Raw genomic sequence first — 23,040 nt, 5'->3', positions numbered from 1 at the left:
TAAACTGCTTTTAAAGTAGATTATGGGGGCACCTGGGTGGCTTAGTCATTAAGCATCTGCCTTTGGCTCGGGTCATGATCCCAGGGTCCTGGGATCGGGCCCCGCATCGGGCTCCCTGCTCAGCGGGAAGCCTGCTTCTCCCTCTCCCACTCCCCCTGCTTGTGTTCCTGCTCTTGCTGTCTCTCTGTCTCTCTGTCAAATAAATAAATAAAATCTTAAAAAAAAAACAACAAAGTAGATTATCAACCCATCTTCCCATTTTTAGCCCCATTATTTATCTCTACTTTTCAAGACACCCAATACTAGTAAATCCTGGGCTGGTTCTCAGAGTTCTCCTCTACTGGTTTAAGATTCTACTTTCCCCTAAGACCCAAGTATTCATGGATCTACTTCGTAGTCTGAAAACTTTTGCTGCCACTGTTAGCTCCTGGTTTCCATATGGTCAGGAGTGTTCGTGTATTTATGTGTTGTAACATTCATTCACTGTCATTTTAGTGGGGTTCCGGGGAGTACAGAGGGATGCTTATGTTTTGGCATTCCTCATAGACCCTTCAGTTCTATAGCGGCTATGTGATTCTTTCCCAAGTATATTCTATATTTTTATAGTTTCCAGTTCCCCGCCGAGACATTCATTCAGACTCGCGTTTTGGCTTTGTAAACCTGAGTAAGCATATTTCTTTTTTCACAATATGTGTCTCATAATTCCAGTATCTGGAGTCCCTGCGGACTTGTTTCTGTGGTTTTTGCCGATGATCACTCATTGTGTCACCAGCTCATGTGACAGGTTATCTTTTGATTATGTGCTGGATGCTGTGTTTGAAAAATTATTGGTAGAAACAGTTTTTGACCTTGAATAAGGTGATCATCCTCCAAAGAGGATTTGCCTGCTTTTTCCAGGTGTGTGGGAAAACCAGCAATTTGGGATCACCATAATCTGTTCTCAGATCTTGAGATTTTTCGAGCCTGCACATGTGAGCAAGGGCTGGTCTACTTCTGGTTTTCCTTTACTCCTCAGGGTCCCAGCCTAAACTGAGGAGCGGTTTTCTAGAGACAGCACCCTTGGTGGGCCCCTCAGCTCTGGGAGACCGCCGGAAGTGCAGCTCAGTGTATGCACGCTGTCCAGATCAGGACAAAAGCTGCCTTGGGTACTGGGCTCAGGACTCTGCCTTCTCCTGGCCCTTGAGCGGCTAACTCCTCACCAGAGGAGGTTACTTCTTTTACATTTAAAATAACTTTATGGGAGCATAATATACATACAAATAGTATATATGTTATAAATGCAAAACCTGACAAAATGTCACAAATTGCCAGCCACTGAACACCAGCTCCCCAGAAACTCCCATCGTGTTCTCTTCCAGCCGTGCAGAGTCTCCTGTTCGGCCTCCTTATACTCTTTATCGGTGTCTTTTTATGAACAGAAGTTATTTACTTTAATGCAGTCCACATTATGGCTACGTGTTTCTTTCATTGTAAGTGCTTTTTGGTCCTGTTTAGGAAAACTTTGCCTAGTCCAGGGTCACAGAAATGTTCTCCTATGTTTTTTTCCTAACGTGTTACAGGACACTTCTCACATTTTGTCCTGCGTTTGTACTTGTCTTGGGCAAGAAGATGAGTCAGTTACCTTGTCTTCTGTCATTGGCCGCCCAACGCCTCAGCCCCCTGTGATCCCCTGGCTCCAAGGCCAGCACCACCTCTGTGCTGCCGGATCTACGGGAGCTCTCTGGGTCCCACGAGTGGTCTGTGCTCCATTGGCTCCCCACGACCTTCAGACCCAGTCCTTCCGGCGTGGGCCCCGTGTCCCTTCTTCCTCTGCCCTCCCTATGCTATTCTACCGGCTGACCTCACCGGCTGTCGTACGCTTTGGGCTGCTCCAAGGCTCCCGGCTTCCCTCCACCCAGATAACCGTGTTACTTTGCATGCACTCCTTTCAGCACTGCTGCTGGCAGAAGGCTTTTTTTTGAGATGCCAGCCGAGGGTGTGGCTTCTCCGAGGTGCCCACATCACCTTGTGTGTGCTTTTCCTTATCACAGAATGTCCCACGCTGTGCTGTAGGGGCCTCACTGTCCTCCTCCCTGGACATGCAGGCCCTCCTACAAGGCAGGCCTTCCTGCCATCCTGCCACCCTGTGGGGATGCCCTCGACCCTTGTGCAGCCACTGGGCTGGGCTGTTTCAGACAGCCCTGGGCAGTAGGTGAGCACATGCCCGGCCTGGCCACCAGAGACAGCCCTCCCATGGTACTTCCGCCAAGCCACACCCTTCAGGGAACCAGGGCTCACATCCTGTTCAGAAAGCTCCTATTTGCCCAGGACGCTCAGGAATGTGGTCAGAGGGTGCACCCCCCAGACCCCACAGGGCCGCGGTGAGATGGCCCCCCACTGCACCCTCAGGATGCACGGGGCCTGGGTGGACAGCTCCCTGTGCACCTGAGAACACGCAGGGCCGTGCACCCCGAGGACACTCCCCACTGCACGCACCCCCAGGGCCAGCCAAGAGCCACCGACATACCTGGCGACCGGCCTCATTGTTGTGGCGGTTCATCGCGGAGCGGGCGTCTGGCCGGTTCTCCCGCGCATCTGCAAACTCTCGAGACACCATGCCGCCAAACTCGATGTCCTCACTGCAGCCACCCCACTTCCAGCCCTCGCCCGGGGAGCCCTGGTGGCGGCTGCTGCAGCCACAGATAGCCGCGGAGCCCTCGGCACACGAGCGTGTCACGGCGAAGGCCACGCCGGCAGAGGCAATGGCGTGCACAAAGGCGGACTCCCGGGTGGCTGTGGAGAGAGGCGACTGGGTTGGCAGGACCTGGCAGGGGCTGGGGTGGTGGAGCCTGGCCCGGTGCATCGCGGCCCCTGGCTGGGCTGGGCCTGCACCCCTGGGGGTGGGCGTGGGTCCCGGACTCAGTCCCCGAAGTGGCCAGGCAGGGCTGTGGAGGAGAGGGGTGCCCCCCACGCAGAAGACCGAAGGAGGAGGGCGAGTATCAGGAGAAAATACTTGGAGGGCCAACCAGCCCAAGGAGCGGCTCTGGACGTCACTCCCCATGAGGAGCCGCAGGGACCCCTGCAATCCGAGGGTCAGCTCCTAGCCAGTGCTGGCCAGGATGGGCAGAATCGGAACCCCAAGCGCTGCTGGGGGCAAGGAAATTGGTGCTGCCCCTTGCAAAGTGGTTTGACAGCTTCTTAAAACCAGACACCTACCATGTGACCAGGCCATTCAGCTAGGTATGTGCCCGGGAGGAAACTCAGGTGCTCGCACGGACCAGGAAGCAAATGTCACGGCTACTTTATCTGTAACAGCCCCAGTCTGGAGGCTCCCAAACGTCCACGAACAGGTCAACGGATAAAAATCTGCGGCCTGAAATAAGTCAGTCCTGGGGATGTGATGCTGCTAACAAATCTGTTCTCTGTGTTTGAAAGGTTGCTAAGAGAATGGGTCTTCACAGGAAAAACAACCGTAGCCATGTGCTGTGATGGGTATTAACCAGACTGACTGTGGTGATCATTTTGCAATGCGTACATATATCGATTCAGCATGTCGTACACCTGAAACTAAATATTATATGTCAGCTACAGCTCACGGACAAAGGAAAATGGAATTCTGTCTAGCAGTAACAGAATAAATGACATGGGTGAATCTCACATCATCTGCCAAGAAAAGGCAGATAGAAAACAAAACCTCCTTCTTGGGCCCCAACAGCCCAGGGTAGAGACCCCCCCTACCCAGATGTCTGCGCCGAAAGCTTCTGGCAGCCTAATGGCCTGTTTGGGTGGCAGCTCCTGGCCCACACACCGTCCACCTGCGCCTCTCATTCTGCCTGCACACTTTCCCCTCCCCCCCCAACTCCAGGAAGGGTTACCCCTTCTGGGTCGTGCTCAAGACCAGTGCACACTTTGCCCTGTGATGAACCCTGCTCTCGGGCCTGGAGACTCTGAGGGCCTCCAGCATTCAGGTTGCTGCTGACCCCGGGGGCTGGTTCGGAGGCTGCCCAGGCCTCCAAAGGCGGGGGGGGGGGGGGAAACTGAGTCTGGGGAAGTGGTTTTGCAGAAGGGCAGAGGAGGAGGGCTGGAGCTTGGGAAGGAGCTGGTGAGGCTGACCAGGAGTGGACAGAGGCATGTGGGAGGCGTTGAGGGAGGCCCAGAAGCACAGGTTGTGTGGGGGCTTTGCAGAGGCTCGATCCCCAGCCAGGCTTCCTCAGACTACATGAGGGCACCGTGCCTCCTGGGTCTGTGCAGCCCTGCGGCGAGGGTTCGCAGCAGTGATCCCCTGCAGTGGACGGCAAGGGCAGGGGCCTACTCTGTGTGAGCGGGTGGAACTCCCTCATTCCCCCACAAGTGCGTATGGAGCACCTGCTCTTTGCCAGGTTCTGCAGGAGGGAGCATGATGGCCTCCTGGAGCTAATGGGCTGATTAACAGGGATTTAAAAACCGAGGTGAAAACCATGGGCTTTGGAGCTCGGTGGGCCTGGGGCTGAACCTAGGCTTGGTGTCTGCTGCGGTTGCGAGGTGGTCCCGGCAGCCCACCTTTGCTGGGCTGGCAGAAGGGAGAAGGGAGCAGGAGAGACGTGATGATGGGCCCGACCAGGCCTCCCATGCCAGGCGTGGGGTGGGTGCCCTGCGTGTCCCCATGGTCCTCCTGGGCAGCAGGCCTGCACGGTGCCGGGGCTCCCAATGGCTCCCATCATGGGGTGCGGCTGCCTTCCCACCCACATCAGTGCCCGGGGGGCTTTTGTCTTGGGAGGGTGATGAGCAGGTGGGCTTCATCCTGGGGGGCGAGCAGAGGCGACAGGCAGAGGCTGTGGGCTGCTCCTGACGCTTCCCCAAGCTTGCACGCCCCAAAGCCCAGGCAGGCAGAGGCAAGCGAATGGCGAGACAGGTTCCAGCCAGCAGCATGCACACACTCAGACTCACTCAACACCCGACACACCTGTCACTGAAAAACGCACATTGACCATCTCGTGCCTCTCCCCGACCCCCCTGGCCTTCCCGTGAGTCCAGCCCTCAGCATCTGTCACCTGCACCATCAGAGGCTCCTGGAGGGAACCCACACCCCCAGCCTCCAGCCTCCCCCCATCCACGTGTGTGTCACACGTCTGTGCACACACACATACTCACAAACACACATGCATGTGCACACACAAACACGCACGCACACACATGCACACACGCAAACACATGCACACATGTGCACACACAAACATGCACACAAACATGCACACATGCACACACAGACGTGCACATATGCAAACACATGCACACACACAAACATGCACACAAACACATGCACACATGCACACATGCACAGACGTGCACATATGCAAACACATGCACACATGTGCACACACAAACATGCATGCACACAAACATGCACACACAAACGTGCACACAGAAACACACATGCACACATGCACGGAATGTGTACACAAACACATGTGCAGATGCGCACGTATGCAAACACACATGCACACACAAAGAATACACTTGTGCGCACACACACAAACACACGTACAGACATGCGCACACATGCAAACATGCATGAACACGTGTGCATGTGCGCGCACACAAACACACGCACAGATACATGCACACACAGGCTGAAGGCACAGCCCTTTGTCTCATGCCCACCTAGCCCTGCCTGGTCCCGTCTGAGTTCTTGGGGTTATGTCCTTGCTTGACCTGCACACAGGCCTGCCCCACCTGCTGCCCTCCCAGCTTTGGAGCTGCTCCCTGGCCTCCAGCCACACTCAGCCCCGTCCTCCCCTAGAGCGATTTCTGCTGTTCCCCTGGCATGTGCACCTGCCATTTCCCCTGTCTGCTCTTCAGGCCAGGGTCCAGGCCACACTGTCTGGGTGTGGTCAGTGCCTGGCCACTCCTGACCACTCCTGAATCCACTCCTGATTCATCCCCTCCCCAGCCTGGAAGCTCCCTGAGGCAGGGACTATGTCGTGTTCATCTTTCATTTCCAGGGGCCCTGGGCTGGGACAGGGAGGCCCAGCAGGATCTGAGCCCGGGGGCTGGTTCTCCATCCCTCCCCACTCAGCAACCTTCACTGTCCCCTTTCCCAAAGGCCAGCCAGTCAACCGCTCCCCCAGATGCTGGACGCCCTTGCCTCGCTTTGCTTCTGTAACACGACCCATCAGGCAGGCATGGAGCTGCCTTCCGAGGGGTCAAAGGCCTCCGTGAATAAATACCAGTGTGACCCGAACATGGACCACTTGCTCTTCTTCTGTCCACCCTCCAGCAGAGCCACGCCTTTACTTTGTCTTCCCGAGAGAATGTTCTTCTCTGAGGGTGGGCTTGGCTCCTTGCTTGCTTGCCCTGCCAGAGCCCCGGCCTGCAGCCTCCCCTGCACGCTGTACGGGGGCCTGCCTCTATGTCCTGGGCACTCCAGGAACCCAGTGCACACACCCGGGGCCTTTCCCCGCTGCACCCTCTGGCTGCTCCCAGTGGGCCGAGGCCCCTGGTGGCCCTTCTCCAGGCCCTGAGTGCCCAACCCCGGCCCAGAGGGCCAGAACCATTCATTTTGGAGGAGACTGAGATAAGGGGAGAGCCGGTGAGCCTAGGGCCTTGTCTCTTCCCCGAACAAGGGCTTGGCTGCTTATCAGGCTCAGGCAGACAGGCCAGGCCACCAGACACACTCCAGGGGAAGGACGTGCTCGGGGCGGGGAGGGGGGCTCCCCCTTGAACTTGGAGGAAGAACTCAGTCCTGCCCTGGTCTGTCACCAGCTGGCTGTGTGACCCTGCCCAGGCCTTCCACCCTGAGGGCCTCAATCTCCCTTTCTGCCCCGCGAGGAAAGGGCTCATCACACATGAAGTCCCGAAGGCTGAGGACGCCTTTGTAGCCTGCCTTCAACTTGCTCCAAAGGAAAAGACGCCTCTGAGGAGAGGCCACGAGACCCATGGCCAGAAAAGCGTGAGGTGGTTTGCTCTGGCAAAGACAGCCTGCTTAAAATGGAAGACGCGGCCTCCACGCAGTTGCAGACACCTGTCCCGCCCCACGTTGCCCGAGCGGTCAGGGCTGGGGGCACCCCAGGGGGCAGGCGGGGGACACCCATGGAGGCCTTCTCACCAAAGAATCAGGAAACATCAGACAAACCCAAAAGGCCTGCCCAAGCTCCAACTATTCTTGAGGGCACGGAGGGCAAGGGCCAGGCGGACCTAGGATGGGATCCTGGACAGGCAGAAAAGCAGGTGAAATCTGGGTAAAGTCTGGAGTTAAGGTAACACTGATGGATCTTTGTTCTGATGGATGCAGCTGGATTTGTGGGTTGTCAGCCCTGGCGGGGGGAGGTCTGGGAGGGGGTATGGACTCTGGGCACCATTCCTGCGATTCTTCTGTATGTCTACAATTCTTTCTAAAGAAGACACGAAAATACATGCTGAGGCCGTGCAGAAGGAAGACCTGCAGTGTGTCCAGGTGACACCCCACAGTAGTGGGGCTTCTGATCCAGGGGTCTCTGGGCAGGTTTCACCATGAGCAGGAATCAAGGGCATGCCGGAAAACTTGTGTGTGTGTGTGTGTGTGTGTGTGTGTGTGTGTGTTTGGATAGAGAACCCATTGCTTTTACCAGATTTCCACAGGGGTTTGAAACAGGAAGGTCACGGTCTGACTGGCTGGGGCAGCCTCAGGCTTTGCAGGAGGTGGGACAGGGCTCCCCTGAGGCCGTGGGTGAGGAGGGCACAGTAAGCACCCGGACCAGGGTCTGGAGCCCTGGCAGCTGCCCCGGTCACAGCAAAGTTCTTAGCCGCCCACAGCAGCTTTGTCAGAGGTTTCTGCTTCTGTTTACACAACAGAGGCAGCTAGGGCGCGGGAGGCGAGCCATCCCACCGTGGGAAGGGAATCACATTTTTGGAACGAGATTGGAAACACCTCTGTCACTGTCACCGGCAATGGGCTCCGGCAGGTCAAGAGAGGAAGAGGGCACACGGGCCCCTGGGATAGAGTTGGCCCGAGCCTTTGGAGCTGCTCAGGCCTGCCCTGCTGGCCCCGGGGTGCTTCTTCACACCTGTGAGGTGGGCTTTGCCTCCCTGGGCCTCAGCACTCCAGAACTGGACTGATCTTGTTTCCAGACTTGGATGTCACAGGCCTGTCAACTACCAGAGATCATTTGAGGACAGAACTAGGACCGCCAGGTGTTGTCACTTTTCCGTGAGAGGGTAAGACATACGGAAAATGAGTGTCACCATTTCAGAATTGAGGTCGGGGTGGGAAAAAGGAAGAAGAGAGGGAATGTAGCGACAAAGTTGTTCTGTGAGTTAAGCATCCTCCCTGGGGAAGGTCATCTTTGCTAGAAACTTGACGTTGTTTCATGAGCAATTATTTGTTGAGTTCTTGCAAAGTATCAGTGATCTATCCCCCCTTCCATTCATCTACCATCTTTCCATTTATCCTTCTGTCTGTCCATCCACCAACCATTTATCCATCCAGATCTATTTACCCATCTATGCATCCATGTCCCCACCTACCCATCTATTCATCCATCCACCATCCATTTGTCTGTCCACCATCCATTTATCCGTCTACCCATGCATCCATCCACCAACCACCCTTTTATCCACTCAGGGTCCATCTATCCATCCATCCAGGATCTGAGAGTCTATGAAGAGCTACATCCTAGGCTCAGAACTAGGACTATGAAGTGGGTAAAATGTAAGGTGTCCATTCTCAAGAACCAAGGTAAGAAATCTGCAAGAAAATGGATTGCTGCTCTATCTGGTGAAATTTCTAACAATCCAGGTTTTCAAAAGTTGCATGAACCACCCATCCAATTGTTAATTAAGGAGAAGCCGGATGACCCACTCTCCAGTGGAAAGAATCCCTGCACTGGAGAGGAGGAGGGTGAACTAGGGGAATCCTGCCTTCAGTGAGAGGCTCTGCTGTTGTGGATCGGGTTCTTGGCTTTGAGCTGTGCTAAGTCACCTGCCTTACAGTTCATGAGAGACGGAATAGGGGAAATAGTGACACACAGTGAGGCTTGGCAAGTTGAACTCTGGGGCAGGATTGGGATGGAGGGATGGGTAGATGAATGGGTGGGTGAGTGGCTGACTGGCTGATTGGGTGGGTGGGTAGATGGATGGCTCTGTGGATGGGTGGACGGATGGATGGGTGGATGGATGGATGGGTGGACGGATGGATGGATGGATGGGTGGACGGATGGATGGGTGGATGGATGGATGGACGGATGGATGGGTGGATGGATGGACGGATGGATGGGTGGATGGATGGACGGATGGATGGGTGGATGGATGGATGGGTGGACGGGTGGATGGACGGATGGGTGGATGGATGGGTGGACGGATGGATGGATGGATGGGTGGATGGATGGGTGGACGGATGGATGGATGGATGGGTGGACGGATGGACGGATGGATGGGTGGGTGGATGGATGGATGGACGGATGGATGGATGGGTGGACGGATGGATGGGTAGACGGATGGATGGGTGGATGGATGGATGGATGGATGGATGGATGGATGATGGATGGATGGATGGATGGATGGATGGATGGATGGGTGGACGGATGGGTGGACGGATGGATGGATGGATGGGTGGACGGATGGATGGGTGGATGGATGGATGGGTGGACGGATGGACGGATGGATGGGTGGGTGGATGGATGGATGGGTAGACGGATGGGTGGGTGGATGGATGGATGGGTGGACGGATGGATGGGTGGATGGATGGATGGGTGGATGGATGGATGGGTGGATGGGTGGTAGATGGATGGATGAGTAAAGTCTGGGGCAGCTGAGGGAGTCCTGTGTGGTGAGAGCTGGGTGTCTGGCATAGGGCAGGGAGAGCAGCCCCACAGTGTTCCATCAGAGCCAGGCTAGTGGAACCTTATCTGTCACCCATGAGATGGGCTTCGGCAGTAGCTTTGCCCCCTTGGGTTTCAGAACTTTAAAATTAGAGGACTCTTAACAAATTCTTCTTTCCAGATTCGAATTTCACAGGCTTGTCAAGTACCAGAGATCATTTGAGGACCGAATTAGGATCGCCAAGTGTTACTTTTACTTCTTTTGTGGGAGAATAAGACATAAAAAATAACCATCATAATTTCCGGAAAAAGCCTTTTAACACACAAAAAGGTTATGTTTCTAGGGTACTTTGTGCTGAAGAAAGTTCATCTTTCATATTTCACCATGAAGTTGGCAACTGGCAACGGTTAATTGAGCACTGACTGTGTTCTTAGCGGACAAGGAGGCTGCAGTCTCTGTTCTGGAGCTAACCTTCCTGCAGAGAGGTCACCCAGGAGGCCGTTTCAGCAGGGACCAACAGGGCATCCTGCCTTGGGTCTGGCAGATCCTTGTATCACTGTTGAGAGAACTGGCCCAGACAGGAAGAGGGCCACTCCTCTCTGCCTACAACTGCCATGGGTCCTGCAGGCCCCCTCAGCCCCAGCATGCTCAGGGCAGGTCAGTGGCTGACCCACTACTCACCCACAGCAGCGAATGCTGAGCCCAGACAGGACCCGGGGAGAGGCTCCTGCACTCCCAACAAGGGGTCCAGAGACTCCACCAGGTATTTTTGGTGGCTGCATCCTTGAGCTAGCTGGGCCCACCTGTCCTCTCCTGGGGGAAGACTGTGGGGGCGCACACTGATGAGAAGGAGAGGGACATATGCTCCTGGGATGAGACTAAGGGGGTGCTGGAGGGGCCTTTCTGAGAAACACATGTGATCTCTGGCAGCAGAGGTTCCCGGAAGGGGGCTGTGGTTCAGATGTGACCCCTGATCAATGAAATGGAGTTCCTGGGACATTCTGCCCGCCTGGGTGGACCCCTCTGGACGCCCTGCAGGGAGGAGGGCTAAGGGCTGCCCCAGCAACAGCCTCCCCGGGCAGCGTATCACGACATACACACATTGGGCCCCGGGGCCATGGTTCTTGGAGGGACACCTAGTTCTTTAAAGGGTCCCCAGGTGATTCTGATGCAACCCTGGGCTAAACCCCCAGGCTCTATTATAGCCCAGGGCACCATGACTCACAGACCCACCACCCCTCCTCCAGATGGTGGCCAGACCCAGCAGGCCTGTGGAAGGAAGCCCCCAAATGGTACCTGGGCAGGAGAGAGTAGGGAGCATGGGGAGGGGGAAGGGAGTCTCCGATACCACGTCCTTAAGATGGATGTATGGGGGTGGTAGCATGGAGGGCTCTGATAAATCCCCCATCAGAGGGACATCAGGGGATTAATATGGGGGGCCCTGACACCACTTCCTTCAGAGGTACTCCGAGGAGCTAATATGGGGGCTCAGTTTCCTCTCCCCATCAGGAGGACACAGAGAGGCTAATATGGGGGGCTCTGAAATCTCCACATCAGAGGGACATGGGGGGCTATCTCGGGGGATCTCTGACATCCCCTCCTTCCTGCAATGGGCTGCAGACCTTCTGTCTGGCCTCTACACAACGGCTGGCCCCTGGTCACCAGCGTGTGGGACTTAGGGGCCTGTCTCCAGTCGGCAAGTGGGAGGCAGAGACTTAGGCCCAGGGCAGGGTAGGGGGTGAGCTCCCCTGAGAGTTGCAGGTCCTGCCTATCAGAACCTTTTCTTGGCTGACCAGTGGCAGAGGAAGGGCTCTCCCTCAGCTGAGGCGCCCTGCGACCCCAGGCTCTGTCTCACCTCTGGGCAGTGCTGACCTTGGGGCAAGACCTCCATGGCACTGAGGTTGGTGCAGTCCACAGGTCTGCAGAAGGGAGTGCAGGGGGTGGAGGGCATGCTCTCCTGCCTCATGGAGCCCCCCGTGGCATTGCCTGCAACCACAGTGCCCTGGCCAGGGCAGGGGTTCTCAGTCTCAGCCCAGCTGCCCCACCACCCCAGCACCTTGCAAGGAGGCTCGCTGAGCATGCCCTGATGCGGCTTCCCTTCCACCAGGTGTGCGGGGGTGCATCCCCCATCCTACAGGCCAGCCCTGTCAGCCTGGACCCTCGCCAAGTCCTCCTGGCGCTCTGAGCAGACGGCGTGCTCCTTTCGGCAGCTGCAGTGCTCACCGCTGGATGGGCCTTCCCGGAGCCTGGGCTCCCTCCTGGAGGTGCCAAGCGCCCAGGCTTCTCTCTGCTCCCAGCCACTGCTCCTGGAGCATCGTTACCAGCTCTCAGCGTCTGGCACCCCCAGCATACCCCAGACCCAGACGACAAGGTGGCATCGCCCTCTGGGGCCTCCCAGGGCACTGCCCGCCTGGCTGGTGAGGGGCGGAGGGTGGGGGACACAGACGAGCAGGTCCTGCACCACCTGGGCAGGTGCAGAGGCCAGCAGATGCTCCCACCTCCCTCCCTCTGGCCAGTAAGAACATGCGGTAAGTTGGCTCCTCCTCCACCCACCGAGGCCCCAAGACGCAGCGGCCAGACCGCCAGGAGGACGGCCAGAGCCCTGGGCCAGCTGGTTCGGCCCCTCCGCCGATGCCCACCTTCCTCGGTCCTGCAGCGGGCAGCGTCCGGGAGGGGCCGAGGCGGCGGCATTCGTTAACCCCCGGCCGCGTCCCGCACAAAGGAGGAGCCACCTGAGAGCGGAATGCGGCCCGCGCCCCACTGCGGCCGCGGCCCCTGACACCGCCCGGCCGGCGGCGCGGCCGGCGTCCTGATTACCTGCTGGGGCTAATGAATCTGGCTTTGTGAGGCACTGTCACGCCGCGTTAGGCCCACAATGGCCCGCGATATTTTATATGAATTTCCCCCTCGTCGGCGATTAGGCCATAGCAAGCCCGTCATAGCAACCGGGAGGTATGCGCGGCCCAGGGGCCGTCGGCGCGAGAGGGGCGCGCTATTCACACGCCGCAGCGCAGCTCTCCCGAGGGCGTGTGAATCGCCCCCAGCATTTCACTTTCCCTTGTGCTTAATCTTGTCCTCGTCGTGGGGACATTGTGTTCCGAGCCGGGCGCGGCGGGGTGTCGCCGGGGTCTCTCCTGGCCCCTCTACACCCCCCCGCTGGGCAGAGTTAATGATATACAGGGGAGGCCGTGGAGACCGGCCGAGCCCCCCAGCCACCGCGAACCGAAACACTTTCCGATGGGGGTCAGGGGTCGCAACCTGGATTCGGGACGCCGCTTCCCCCCAGGGCCTGCGTCTCCTCCCCGGCCCCTCCTGAGCCCTGCGGCTTGAGGCTTGGGCCGTCCTGGCCGGCCTGCCCCAGCCCCGAGCCTGTGAGCTGGCCCCAGACACGCAGGGCGGCCGGCAGACCACCCCCTGGAGCTCGACCGCGGGGAGGGGCTCCTCTGGGAGTTCCCCGGGGGGAGATGTGCCCACCACCTCCTCCCCAGCGCAGGGCCTCAAGGAGACTGACCAAGGACAGCGGCAGGGGGCTGCGAAGGAAGGTCACCATCTGGGGGAGCGCACACCCTTGCTGAAAACGTGATTGACACCTGTGGACCCCTCCCCAGAGGCTCACGGAGTCCTGCAGTATGGACCAGGACTGACTGGTATCGTCCTTAAGCCCCCATCTCAGCTGCCTAGTGGGTGAGGTCCAGGTGTAGACCCCCAGGTGAGGGCCAGCTGATCTCTCCGCATGGGCAGTGAAGCCCCCTCCCCGGATACTGCTGGGGACTCCTGCTCCCTGATGCAGAGGGGCAGGCCCAGCGTCCCCCTGGCCCTGAGACCCCAGGGTAGCCACTCTGAGTGAGTGGACAATGCAGGCTGGGGTGCTGGGGGGACAGGCACCAAGGGTCCCGTTCCCCTCTTCCTGCAGTTATGTGCTCCCCAAAAGCCCGCTGGCCTGGACCTATGCCACGGTGGCCACTGAGCTCCCTCGGGGGCACGTCCTCGCCGGACCTCCTCCAGACTGGCAGTGGGCCTCAGTGGGCCTGTCTGCTGGGGCACTGAGCCCTGGGACCAGTGTTGCCTGCCCTGTGTCTTCCCCACCCCCTCCCTCACCTCCCTGGCGGTCAAGAGGAGGTGTTGGCCAGCTCTCGGGGAAAGCAGGCCCTTCAGGTGCCTGGGGGCCTGCCTGGAGGGACAGATAGCTGCCACACACTCAAAATTCTTCAAATGCTTTCCGCCCCACAACGCAAGTTACACAGGGTCTGCTGCCTTCTGGAGCAAGGGCAAAGGGCAGTTCTTCCCAGCCTGGGCTCACTTCTAGCGCCCAACCCCACGTTCTGCTCCGGCGGCTTCCAGAGGTCCGGCTGCACGACCCAGCCCCCAGCCCCAGGCTAGACAGCCAGCCCCCCACACACGTGCTCACACACACATGCACACGCTCGCACACGTCCACACAGGGCTGGGCCCCTCTCCTCAGCTGGCTGGGCGGCATTAAGCTCTGTTCAAGAGGCCGCCTCAGCAGGGGTGGCCAGGCGCCCCGTGGACCCTGCCACAAAGCCTGGGTGACCTCTGACACGATTAGGGTTGCCCTGACCCTAATCCAATCAGATTGATTACCACAGGCGCGGCCAGGCGGGCAGGCTGGGGCCTCCACAATGGCCTCCCAGAGCTGGCTTCTCTCTGGGGTACCTGGCGGCTCCTTCCTCGAGGGCCATTCAGCTCTTTGGCCACAATGAATTCTGCCATTTCTCAGCCCTGCAGCAGGCAAGGGGGAAAGGGGCCTTTCTCCTTCCATTAAAGCCAAGCGGTGAGGGCCTGGGGGCTGAGGCCATTTTCATCCAGCAGAAATGGGAGAAGGGTCGGGGGAGAGGGAACAGACAAGAGGGGGCAGAGGGAGTGGAGGGCAGAGAAAGGAGTGTGGACATGGGGGGGGCGACCTGGGGGTCATGGGGGGTGGATGTGGGGAGTTGGACTTGGGGGAGGGGAGTGGACATGGGGGGGTCCTGGGAGGGGACATGGACATTGGTGTAAGTGGACATTTTGCAGGAGAGGGGCCAGGACACAGGCTTTCAAGGAACAAGGGGGTGCAGGGGAGGGTGGGAGCTCTCTAGGACCACAGCCCAGAAGCCAGAGGCTTGTCTGCTCCTTGGGTGCCCACCCCCTGGGCCCAGGAGGGCCTGCTGTCCCAGCAGAGAGCTCCGCTCTCCTCCCAGAGCCCTGCCAAGTATTCCCAGCTCCCCACAGACCCCCACACAGGAGTCCCGGCCCGACCCCTGCACCGCTCCTCGGCGTCCTCACTTGCAACCCTAGCAGCAGTTGGTTGGATGGGGTTAGGACTCAAGTTCCTGCTGTGTGAAAACACTTAGCACAGCCCCCAGAAAGCACTGTAAATACGTTTTAAAGAGAGAGAGAAAAACTTTTGAGATCCAGCTCAGGTGCCACCTCCCCTGGGAAGCCCACCTCCCATCCGCTCAGCACCTCCTTCTGAAGCACCAGCTCTGTGCCAAGCACTCCTTGGCACCCCCCTAGCAGCTGCCTTCCATTTGTGCTGCATGAACACCTGCTGTGTGTGACAGGGTACCCCAGCAGACCTGAGGGTACGCTGCAGGGCCTGGTGCTTGTCCCGGGAGACTGGTGGTGGGGACGGAGTCAGGAAACGTGGGGCAGCTCTGGGGGCCTGGGCAGAGGGCTGAAAGCTGAGATGGAGCTGGAGAGAATGGGGATTGCGGGGATGGAGCCAGTTTCAGACTGTGGGGAGCAGTGAGGACAGGGTGCAGAGACAGGTCGCTCTGGATGGGCAGGGAAGTCTGTGCGCAGCAGCGATGTCTAAAGCAGGTGGGGAGTGGATAAGACCCCGGGAGAGGGCCCGGGGAGGGGGGGTGGTAATGCAGAAGGGCAGAGTGGCAGAGAGTGGGTGAAGAGGCCAAGGGCCCTCGGAGGCTACCCCGACTGAGGAGCTTGCAGGCATGTCTGAGCATAACTGGAGAGTTGTGGGTTTGGCTCTGAGATGATGCAGCCCAATATATGAACATATGGGGCAAGGATGGAGCTTGCGGCCGGCGGGGGGGCGGGGTGATGCCGCATCCCAGTGGGAATGATGGCTGACCCCAGGGGACTCCAGGGCAGGTCTGTGTGTCCCAGCGGGGTGCATGGAAATAGGCCAGGATCCTCGGACAGCATGGGTGGTTCCAAGGCACCCTCCCTTCCTCTCTGCCTGCACCCTACAACCACCATCTCCCACTTGTCCCAGGAGGGGACTTGCAGGCTTCCGGGCCATGCTGGTAACATTTGGGCCGTGGAGCTCCGTGCAAATCAGGCCATCATCCAACTTGTTTTCCACAGAGTGAAAGGAGGACCCAGCTGGGCCACAAGCTGACAGATTTTAAAAACTTTTTGCTAATAGATCATTATGCGATTTTTGTCACATATCACTCAGAAAAAAACTCAAAGAATTGAGAGCCACATTATATCAAAATTCTCTCATGTCACCGGTCGATTGATATGAGTGAAGATCCTCACACCTGGATCTTTAAAACTTAAGAACTGTATACTCAGTGGTAAAAGACTGAAAGCCACTTTTGAGATTAGGAGGAAGTCAGGGGTGCTCATTCTGCTCACTGCCACCCAACATTGTCCCAGAGGCTCCAGCCAGGGCAAGGAGCAAGAAAAAGAAAGGGTATCCAGATTTGAGGGAAGAAGGAAAACTGTTCCTGTTAGCCAATGATATGAAAATCCTACGGAACGCACAAAACATCTCTCAGAACTGATAAACCTTCAGCAACATTACAGAGCATGAGCTCGATATTAGAAACCAATCATGCTTTTCTATGCACCAGCAATGAACAATCCAAAAGTGAGATTAAGGAAACAATTCCACTTACAAAAGCATCAGGAAGAGTGAAATACTTTGGAACTGATTTAGCAAATGAAGCGCAAGGTTTGTATGCTGAAAAGTGCCCGTGTCATTGAAAGAAACTGAAGAAAGCCTAAATTCATGGAAAGACATCCCATGTTCATGGATTGGGTGGCTTAATATCAAGATGGCAATATTCCCCAAGGTGATCTGCAGATTCAACACACTCCTTAAAAATGTGAGCTTTTGTTTTTGCAGAAACTGACAAGCTGATCCTAAAATCCATACAGAATGCCAAGGGGTCCTGGATAGTGAAGACAGTCTTGAAAAAGCAGAACAAAGCTGGAGGATTCACACTTCCTGATTTCCAACTGTCCTGCAGAACAGGCAGAGAACCGACATGTGGACCATGGGGTAGAATAGAGCCCAGAAGTAAGCCCATGCTTCCTTTCCTGGCTTCCAGGTGGGGTCTGACCCTGCCTGACATTGCCTTCCTCCACCACCCAGTTAGCAGCTTCTTCAGGTAGGTCAGGCTCCCATCTCCTTCCTGAAATCCCTGACATTTCTTCTCACCCGGGGGGAGTAGGAAGCATTCAGGGGTGACTAGGGGCCAGCTGAATATACCTCCTCAGGCCACAACACCACTGGTACAGCGGAGGACCTGTGTGGGTAGCAACCATGCCACACGGGTGTGTTCACATGTGCGCACACATCTGCACACACCTGCATGCACATGAATGTGTACATTCGTTCACACACATGTGTGCTCACAGATGCATACCATACACATGCATGCACACACTCATGCACACATGTGCATATACCATACGTGTACACTCACCCACCACACAAATGCACACAACATGCATGCACACCACACCACACCACACACACTTACAAATACACACACACACACACAGGCCCTCACACGGCTGATGTACCACAGCAACCTGTGACCCTAACTCCTCCCACACTTGGCAGCAGCTGTCCCTGTGGGGACTACCATGTAATTAGCCCTACCAGCAGCTCTGTGAAGTCAGCTGAGTGGCAATTAATCTCCCATTTTATAGACAGGGACGCTGACACCCCAGGAAGCCAACTGACTCACCAGTCAAGGTCACATGGTGTGCTCCCCCTCCCTTCCCTACATGGCCTGTGGGGCTGAAGTAGGGGAGCCTCAGGCCCTTGAACAAATGCAATCTGGCACCACCAACCCTCCATGCAATGCTTGGTTGCACTCTCGGGACCCCTCCTCAGCTGTCTTCTCCTCCATGCACACCAGCGGTCCCAGGGCCCAGTGTATCTTCCTCCCAGACATCTCTTGTCCTTCCTTCCTCTGCATTCCAGAGGTAGCTGCACCGGTGCATGTTCCATCCTTCATGCTTGTCTCCCTTGGGGACCTCGATATGCCACTGAAGGGTGTGGCCTGGGTCCCCTACCCTAGAACCCAAGTAGGCCTTTGTAACTGCCTCCACTAACAGAACGTGGCACTGTCTGTCCTCTAAGGCCAGTTTGGGAAAGGTGGTATGGAGTGGCACCAGCAAACTGGCAGAGTGAGGAGCTCCAAGGGCCCATCCCTCCACAGAAACATGGAAAGAATGGGGCAGAAACTGTCAGAGCCAAAGCTATCAGAGCCCTGGAAGGGAGTCAAGGTTTTCAGCAACCAAGCAAATGCTGAATCAAGGAAAAGGTGTCTCTGACAAGTTAGAAGAGCTTTGAGGCATTTTTATTTGGTCACAGCACCACCCTGCCTGGCACAGTGAAGTCTTGATGTGGTAATGTGAATTGTTCCCATGTGGGTGGATGGTTCCATAAGGAGCAGAGTGGAGGCTGCTCCTCAAGAATTTGTGTGTTTTGACCTGAAAAACATGCCTACCTCAGAGCTCTCTCAGGGTAGAACAGTGGCTAAGCAGAGGATAATCCTGGAAAACACTGAAAATCAAATGAACAAGTGCTGCCGTGTGGGGCAAAAAATTATAGTTGGGGCCAACAATAGACATAGTAACCATCTGGGGGAAAAAGTTTGGGGACAGTTGCTTTGGGGAATGAAGGGTTTGAAAAGCTGCTGTGTGTACCAGGAGAGTTAAAGCCATGTGCACACCAAGGGCAGAGAGCATGCTCAGGAGAGATTGTGGACTTCTATCCACAGCTGATCTTCAGGCTCAGTGCAGGCAGGAAGCAAAGGCTAAGGCAGGGCTGTGAGCAGACAAGCTAATGTTGACAGCCTGCACAACACATAAAATCTGCAAAGACCAGAGAAGTCTTCTTTCTTTGCTTGGTTTTCTTTTCTTTTTTTTCCCCTCCAACACATTAAGGAAATTTTTGCCAAACCACTAGCTGACCACAAGCTAAAGACAAGCCATTAAACAAACAAGCAACTACAACCACAGCAAGCACACCAGACTTAGGAGGGGAAAGAATTTGATTTCCTGAGTGACCATCTCATAATGATCAAAAGGCATAGATTCCAACAAAAAATTACAAGGCATGCAAAGACACAAGGAAGTACAAGCCATTCACAGAAAATGGACATTACCAGAAAGTATCCCAAGGAAGCACAAATATTGGATGTACCAGGCAAAGACTCTGAATCAACTGTCCTAAATATGCTCAAAGGGATAAAAGAAACCAAGAGAACAAAGTCTCAACAAAGACAGAATATCAGTGAAGAAATAGAAATGACAAAAAGCAACCAAATAGAAATTGTGGTGCTGACAAGTATGGTACCTGAAACAGAATATTTGTTAGAGGTTTTCAACAGCACAGCTGAGCAGCGGAAGAAAGAATCAGTGACCCTGAAGATAGTGAAACTGCAATTATGCAGTGAGGAGCAGAAAGAAAAAAGAATGAAGAAAAATGAACAGACCTGTGGGACACCATCAAATGTAGCAACAAACACCACATTGCAGGAGAGGATAGAGAGAAATAGGCAGAAAGAATATTTGAAGAAATAATGGCCCAAAAGTTTCAAATTTGATAAAGGACTTGAATTAATATTTCCAGGCAGCTCAATAAACTTCAAGTTGTATAAATATAGAGAGATCCACACTGAGACATATTTTAATTAACCATCAAAAGACAGAGCCAAAGAGAATCTTTAAAACAGCAAGAGGCATCGTGTCAGGTACAAAGGGTTCTGCATGAGACTAACACACAATTTCTCATCAGAAACCAGAGTCAGAAGGCAGTGGTGATATATATCAGGTACTGAAGGAAAACACTGTCAACTAAGAATTCTACATTTGGCAAGACTATCCTTCCAAATGAAACATTGACCGAGATGAAATGGATACATTCCTAGACACACACAAATACCAGAACTGACTTAAGAAGAAATAGAACATCTGAACAGACCTATAACAAGTAATGAGATTGAACCAGTAATTTAAAACCTCCCAAGAAAGCAAAGCTTCACTGGTGGATCCTACCAAACAATTAAAGAAGAATCAACTTCGATGCTCCTCAAGCTCTTACAAAATGCAGAAGAGCAGGAAACATTTGCTAACTCATTCTCTGAGGCCAGTGTTGCCCTGATATCAAAGTCAGACAAAGACACTAAAGGGAAAGAGAACTACAGAACAATGTCCCTTGTAAATATTGATGCAGAAATCCTCAACAAAATGCTTGCAAACCAAATCCTCCAGCATGTTAAAGGGATTATTGACCATGACCAATGGGGATTTATTCCAAGAATGCAAGGATGCTTCAGTGTAGGAAAATCAACCAATAATAACACATCACGTTAAGAGAATGAAGGAATAAAACAATGTGGGCATCTTAATTGGAGCAGAAAAAGCATTTGATATAATCCAACATCCTCTCATGATACAAAATTCAACAGATGAGGAATAGAAATGAATTTCCTCAACCGGATAAAAGGCCGTTATGGATAACCCACAGCAAACCTCTTACTTGATGGTGAAAGACTGAAATGTTTCTCCTTAAGATCGGGAAAAAGACAAGGGTGCCCACTCTCACCACTGCTACTCAACATAGAGCAATTAGGCAAGAAGAAGATATCAACGGTATACAAATTGGACAGGAAGAATTAAAATGTTACCATTCAGAGGTGACATGATCCTACATGTAGAAAAATCCTAGGGAACCTACAAAAAACTTCTCAAAGCTACCAAAAAATTAAGCAAAGTTGCAGGATACAGGATCAAAACAAAAATTATTTGTATTTTATATAGTAGCAATGAATAGTTCAGAAAGGAAAATAAGAGAACAATTCCATTTACAATAACATCAAAAAGGAAAAAAAAATACTTAGAAATGCATTACCGAAGGAGGTACAAGACTTATACACTGAAAACTACAAAACGTTGCTAGAGGGAACCAGGGAGGACCTAAATAAACAGAAAGTCATCCCATGTTCATAGATTAGAAGGCTTATTATTGTTAATATGGCAATACTCCCCTAAATAATCTACAGACTGAATGTAATGCCCATGAAAATCCCAAAAGCCTTTTTCACAGGCATGGAGAAGTTGATCCTAAATTCATATGGAATTACAAGGGACCCAAATTGTTAAAACAATCTTGTAAAAGAAAAACAGAATGGAGGATTTGATTGGCACTTCCTGACTTCAAAACATACTACAGAGCTACAGCCATCAAAATAGTATGGAATTGGTCTATAGTCATATAGACCAAAGGAATGGAATTGAGTCAAGAAATAAATCCATACATCCATGGCCAATTGATTTTTGAAAATGGGACCAGGACCATTCAATGGGGAAAAAATAATCTCTTCAACAACAGATGGTGCTGGAATAACTGGATTTCCACATGCAAAAGAATAAAGTTGGACCCTGACCTCACACCATACACAAAAATTTACTCCCTATAAATCAAAGATTAAATGTAAAAGATCAAGCTATAAAACTCTTAGAAGAAAACATAAGTGTAAGTCTCTGTAACCTTAGATTAGGCAATGCTTACTTTGATATGACATTTCAATATATAAATTGGACTTCACCAAAATTTAAAACTTTTGTGCATTCCAGGACACTGTCACAACAATGAAAAGACCACCTATACAATGGGAGAACTTATTTGCAGATCATGGATCTGATAAAAATTCAGTGTCTAGAATATATAAAGAGCTCGGACAACTCAACAACAAAAAGACAAGCAAGCACCCCAATTAAAAAACTGCGCAGGGGCGCCTGGGTAGCACAGTAAACTGGGCATCCGACTCTTGGTTTTGGCTCAGGACATGATCTCAGGGTCGTGGGATCAAGCCCAAGTTCGGCTCTGTGCTCAGCGCTTGAGATTCTTTCTCTCCCTCTGCCTCTCCCCTCCATGTGTGCTCTCTCTCAAATAAGTAAAGAAATCTTTTTAAAAATTGGGCAAAGAATTTGAATAGACACTCCTCCAAAGAAGACATACAGATGACCAACAAGCCCATGAAAAGATGCTCAACATCATCAGCCATCAGAGACACACAAATAAAAACCATAATGTGATAACCCTTCGCACCCACTGGGCTGGATAAGGAAAGAGGCAGAAATAACGTGGTGGTGAGGATGGGGAGAAACTGGAACCCTCGCGCACTGCTCATGGGAACGTCAGATGGTGCAGCCCCTGTGGAAAACAGCGTGGTGTTTCCTCCAAGTCTTATACAGAACAACTCCACTCCTAGGAATATATCCCAAAGATTTGAAAACCGGTATTCCAACAGATACTTGTACAAAAATGTCCATAGCAGCTCTGTTCACAACAGCCACAAGGTGGAAATAACCCAAATGACCATCAACGATGAATGCATAATAAAATGCAGCGATCCACACAGGGGAATACTATTCATCCATGGGAAGGAAGGAAGTGCTGACCCATGGGGCATGTGGACCGATCCTGAAAACATCATGCTGAGGGAAAGGAGCCTTTCTCCCTCCCCAGCCACCATATCGCAGAGGCCACTTTCAGGGGCTCCTGCTGAGTGCAGCACCGGCTGCCCTCTGATTGGCAGATGTTGGGACGCTCATCACATGGTTATTACTGTGCAAACCACTATCTTTGGTGAAAATTTGCTCTTCACCAAAAGTTAACCAATACCCAACCTTTGTCTTTTACCTCTTCCTAAAATAACTCCCTGGCCTTGGCACACTGGATAACTCCTGAAGTGTGCCTCTGTTGTCCCTCCCCCTACCCCCATTAAAAAAAAAAAAAGATTGTGTTTTCTCTCCAAGACCGCCCTGAAGGCCTGGTTCCTGTGGGAAGCCTTCTCCTTGGGGAAGGGGAAACAGGAGGAACCTCTGCATGAAACTACCTCACTCCAAGCTCCAGGAAACCCCCGGAACAGGTGAGCATGGGAGATGCGCAGAGAATGAGGTCTGCGCAGCAGGTCAACCTGCTGGAGATGCCGTTCCCAGGAGGAGCACAGGGGAGACACTGAGGCGGATCAAGACAGGGCGGCTCCTGCCCATGAAGAGGGCTGCTTGGAC

At 53.8% G+C, this 23,040-nt stretch overlaps 1 protein-coding gene across 1 annotated transcript in view; it reads right to left on the bottom strand.

Moving 5' to 3' along the window:
• The window catches only part of WNT3A (Wnt family member 3A), a 42,284-nt gene that overhangs the window by 3,514 nt on the left and 15,730 nt on the right, over positions 1-23,040 (bottom strand). Inside the window, exon 3 of the mRNA XM_027624394.2 lies at positions 2,507-2,772. Within this exon, the coding sequence (XP_027480195.1) occupies positions 2,507-2,772 (266 nt within the window). The remainder of the gene's footprint in view (positions 1-2,506; positions 2,773-23,040) is intronic.

This window comes from Zalophus californianus, chromosome 5 (assembly GCF_009762305.2).
Source record: "Zalophus californianus isolate mZalCal1 chromosome 5, mZalCal1.pri.v2, whole genome shotgun sequence".
In the NCBI taxonomy this organism is placed as follows: Eukaryota; Metazoa; Chordata; class Mammalia; order Carnivora; family Otariidae; genus Zalophus; species Zalophus californianus.
This window is presented reverse-complemented; position numbering and strand designations above follow the sequence as displayed.